Source organism: Narcine bancroftii, chromosome 10 (assembly GCF_036971445.1).
Source record: "Narcine bancroftii isolate sNarBan1 chromosome 10, sNarBan1.hap1, whole genome shotgun sequence".
NCBI classification, from domain to species: domain Eukaryota; kingdom Metazoa; phylum Chordata; class Chondrichthyes; order Torpediniformes; family Narcinidae; genus Narcine; species Narcine bancroftii.
Genome location: NC_091478.1, coordinates 6,925,168 through 6,929,972, shown reverse-complemented (window position 1 = coordinate 6,929,972; position 4,805 = coordinate 6,925,168). Strand labels below are relative to the sequence as shown.

At 45.3% G+C, this 4,805-nt stretch overlaps 1 protein-coding gene across 1 annotated transcript; it reads left to right on the top strand.

The window, feature by feature from the left end:
• The first annotated feature begins 1,912 nt into the window (after positions 1-1,912).
• On the top strand, positions 1,913-4,280 carry foxi1 (forkhead box i1). The gene is made up of 2 exons (XM_069899464.1): positions 1,913-2,559; positions 3,146-4,280. Exons 1-2 carry the CDS (start codon positions 1,971-1,973, stop codon positions 3,703-3,705), a joined length of 1,149 nt encoding a protein of 382 aa, XP_069755565.1. The 5' UTR covers positions 1,913-1,970; the 3' UTR covers positions 3,706-4,280.
• Positions 4,281-4,805: the final 525 nt, after the last annotated feature.

Genomic DNA, 4,805 nt, shown 5'->3' with positions numbered 1-4,805 from the left:
GTTAGCTAATGCGCAGTAGTTCCCTGACTTTTTTCTCCATTCTTTCTAAAATGATATGGTCACACTTGCTGCTCTCCAATCCACTAGAACGATCTAAGCCCACCTCAGTATCACCAGCAAACCTCCACATGAACAAAGGGAGAGGGTGGAGCAGTGAAGAAACACAGAGAGAGTGGATCCCCTGAAATTGAAAAAAAAATCAATGTTCATACTATTGGGCTGTAGGCTACCCCAAGTGGAATATGCATTTGGTCCCAACATCGCAATGAAGGCTGAGAATGGACAAGCTAATGTGTGAATAGGAACGGGTGTTGAAATGTCTTGCATTTGGAAATTCAGAATGCCCATTGCAGATAGAGTGTGGATTGCCTGCAAAAGGGTGGCTTAGACTGTAATTTGATCTCATCAATGAAGAGGAGGCCACCAAAAATCTGGATACAACTGCCTATTTATTTTGTCTCCAACTTTCAGCGAACATCATCTGCTCCCCACACCACCCCACCCCCCCCCCCCCCCCCACAACCCAAGCTGGGTCCACCTAGAAGATGCATGAGTTTGAAAACACTCGTATTCAAGCTCAAATTCTACCTTGCAGTTATTGAATAGACTTTTCACAAGTGATGCTGCCTTTGCCCTGTTTTTAACTGAAAGTTCTCTCTGACATGCTATCTTCATTTTTGTTTATTTTACACTATCTGTCATGCTCAATAATAGGGTGCCTTGTCTAGATAGCACGCAAAAGAACGTTTTTCACAATAACCAATTCCATTTCAAGAAACCTAGTTATCCCTGACCTGACAATTATGAGTGTACCTTCACCACAAATGGTTCCACTGGATAGTTACTAATACAAGGCCTTGCAAGCTTGTGGGAAGAGATGAAGCGTTGGACTTGCCCACAACATCCACAACTTGTGATTGGATTTTTAAAAAAGTCCTAATAACTCCTCATTTTTTTTAATTGCGCCAGTTCTGGTTGGAAGGAAGATGTTCCAGCAGTAATTTCCCACAGCGGTTCATTTTTGGACATTTGTAAGATCAATGAGAAGTGCCTGATTTTTGACCTCATTGATGGACCACACTCCGGTGCCCGTGCAGTCCAGCTGGATTCAGACAGGGGACAAGTCTCGTAGTTCGCGAGCTGTCCCGGGGAAAACATGAACTTCCACAAGTACAGAGGCCTTTAGTCAGAGAATTGTAACACCAAGTTCCATCATATACTTTAGTTGTTCAAATGCACACATCTGTAGAGCAAACGTTTAAAAAGACGATTGAAGCGGTCCTCTCCGATTGACAAATCGACGTACAAATCCGTTGGCTTTTCAATCACGAAAACTGTCTGTGCTTTGCATCTCGCAAGGGAACGAGTGCCCAATTTACTTCTACTCGAATCGCTGTGTGTTGCTCAATATGTGATTGTTTATTCCAGCAACAGTAATTGCTTATTAGGAAGTCTTCCAGCTCAAGACTGAGTTTGCACACACACACAAGCCTGTTGACGGTCATTTGGAAAAGCGTGTTCGCATTTCGTTATTGAAACGCGGTTGGTGATTTCACTACATCACATTCTGTGGAGAAAATGACAAGCAGACCCTCTGAGAACATGGACAGAGACCAAAGTCTTAACGACCAGAAGCTACACAGGTAAGTCGAACGGAAGATTTAAATTCAGATTCGGCCCTGATTGAACTTTGAAGGGTGGGCTATTTGATTTGGTAAATGTAAGCTCGATCCGTTCAGGCATTAAAGTTAGGTGGTGGGGAGTCTGGCTGCTCGGCTCAAGTGTGTGGGACACCGGTGGCAGTGACGGGGAGGGGGTGGGGGAGGGGCAGTCACATTGCTATACCTGTTCCAGATGAGGCTGCAGGCAATGCACCTAGCCATTATTTAAATACCGCACTTGGCTCCAGCGCCCAGTCTTCGGCTGCGAGAGATCGGAGAGCCCGTGCCCAATTGGATGCCTAGCGGATTATGAACTCCTTTGGACAACAGGCTCCGCCAAATGCTTCCTCTCACCAGCTCCCCAACGCGCAGGATATCTTGGACATGGCCCTGTACTGCGACAACTTCAGCATGTACCCGCAGAACCTGCACCACCCCCAGCGACCCTCTCCCCACCCACCGAGCTATGGGTTGGCCGACTACCCTTCACCCACCGCCAACCCCTACCTCTGGCTCAACGGACCGTCCATTAACTCTCCCCCTTATCTTCCAGGGAGCAATGGAGCGGCTTACATCCCGCCGGGGTACGGGGCGGGCCAGCGCCAATTCCTGGCGCCCCCCTCGGGTTTCGGGGGAACCGAGCTGGGTTGGCTGTCGCTGCCCAGCCAGCAAGAACTTTTCAAAATGGTTCGCCCTCCTTACTCCTACTCTGCTCTCATCGCCATGGCCATCCAGAACGCGGCCGACAAGAAACTGACGCTCAGTCAGATTTACCAGTACGTGGCTGAGAATTTCCCCTTTTACAAGAAGAGTAAAGCGGGCTGGCAAAACTCCATCCGCCACAACTTATCCCTCAACGACTGCTTCAAGAAGGTGCCCAGGGACGAGGATGATCCAGGTAGAGTTTGCTGTTTTCTTGGACTCGGTAAAGATGTTGTTACAATTTGACAAGATAGTGACAGACGAGGCCACCACGTCGTGTTGAGTCGTTTGAGCATCCCTTGTATAGTTTTGTTGGGAGGTACCTCCCTCCAAGTTCTCAAAGAGATGAATCGTGCTTGCCCTCAATTTCTTAGAGTGCACCCCAAAGGGAGTTTAAGTATTTAAAAATAATCTCACGGTGGGATTGCACTTGCAGTGGGGATATTTGGCCAAGTCCTGTACTTGCAAAAATTGGAGAAGCGACTTATCACCATAAAACGTCTCATTTGAAATGTGTTTCTTTCCGATCTCTGCAGGTGTGTGTGTGTGTGTTGGATGGAGAGGATGGGGAAGAAATGATTTCATCTTACCCAAACATCTTCACGCTAACACCCCCTCACCGTAACTTGTTTCAAATCGCATTTCTGCTGCTACACTCAGGAGACTAGAATGGGGCGGGCAACAGTTTCCCCCCCCCCCCCCCCCCCCACCAAGTCAAGCAATTTTCACAGATTATGGACCACGCCGTTCGGTTTAAACGTTGATTCTCCTTGTCATTCCAGGTAAAGGTAACTACTGGACATTGGATCCCAATTGTGAAAAAATGTTTGACAATGGAAATTTCAGGAGGAAGAGGAAACGCAGATCGGACTCCACGGGTCCAAATAGTCTTGGAGCTGCTGAGAAGAATGATGACAGCACTGGTGGGCTCATAAAACCTTCCGACACAGTCAGTTCCCTGGGTTCCACTTCCCCTGGACTGGAGAACTCCCCCGGAACCGCAAACGATTCGAAACCATCGCCTCCACCAAGCATACAATCTCATTCCTGCTTCAGTAACTTTGTGACTAACATGAGTTCTATGATTAGCGGAAGCAATGCGATGAACAGGCCGGTTTCCTCTGGCGGACTGATGGGAGACTTGTCACAAGGCAGACAAAATCTTTCCGGACTCAATTCATATTCACCCTCTCATAACTCAATACACCACACAGTCGACATCCACAATCGACTGAATTACTATCAATCTACTGTTCCAAATCAACAGAGTGGATTAAGCGGCCCTCTTTGCAACTTCAGCGTGAATAACCTCATCTACAGCCGAGAGGGTACAGATGTTTGATCAGAAAGATTGGAAGTACAAGCCCTAGATTGAAAGTGTGTGTGAGTGTGTGTGTAGAATACGTTGTAAGTGTAGTTAAATACAAATGATTTGTTCTCACGCCCCTAAGTGCTCTTATTACCAAAGGATTAATACAATTATTTTTACTTTTAACTGCCCTTTAATCACCCGTTTACATAAGCAACGCGGTGCAAAATGGTTCAAAAGGCAGGATTGTTAAGCAAACAATTGTTCCGAACGTATGCACTAAGTTGCCCATAAATACATGTGAGTCGATGAATATGTTGTGTATCTTGCTGTCACAGGGTTGGGGAAAACTATTATCCATTGTCGCACACGGAGAAATAAATAGTATTTGTAATTCTGAAATACGAAGCTTTCATAATTCATGTTTTTGGATGTCATTATTAGACCGTGCATTCACTAAACTGTTGAAGTGACCTGTGCATATTTGGCAAGGTGACTTCCTGTCTGATCGTTCTGCAAAGACGTGCTAAAGTTGTGTCTCAACACATCACTGCCATTTTCGGGACTTAAAACTCACATTCCCTGTGTTTTCTCCTTCCAAATTAAACCGTTCATCTCATTTCAACAAAGCTTCTTGTAGTTTTTATTGGTAAAGCAGCTTAGCAACTAGAACTAAAAATATGAAACTTCTAGCTATCGAGGGTATTTATCAAACAGGAGCATTTAAAACCCATCGTCAATTTTTTTACCCCGGCCTCAGTCGTAGTTCCTGGAAATGGTTGTGATAAACCTCATCATTCTAAGTACGGGACGAGATTTTATAGCTCAGAATGTTATTGTTCTAATAAAACATAATATATAAACCGTTTGAACACTTTTCAGATCAAAATTAAAATGCACATACTAGAAGCCCGGCGTTTGGTTATTTACCAGTTGAGTCCATAGTGAAGAATTGAGAATACTCGCCAACATGAAGATCATTATCATCTTCAACCGTGCTTTCTATTTTGACACGTTTTTAAACTCACAGGGAGTGCCATTTTATTCAGAAGAAACTTTTTCACGGCTTCTTGACAAACTTATTGTATCTGGAACTGCCGGTTGAGGTCCCACCTCTGCCCCATTGAGGAAAG

What these genes read in the sequence shown, in the direction of transcription:
- foxi1 (XM_069899464.1), top strand. Translation starts at nt 1,971, where the DNA reads ATGAACTCCTTTGGACAACAGGCTCCGCCAAATGCTTCCTCTCACCAG. An exon ending in CAGGGACGAGGATGATCCAG is followed by an intron (nt 2,560 to 3,145) that starts GTAGAGTTTGCT and finishes TTGTCATTCCAG; the next exon opens with GTAAAGGTAACTACTGGACA.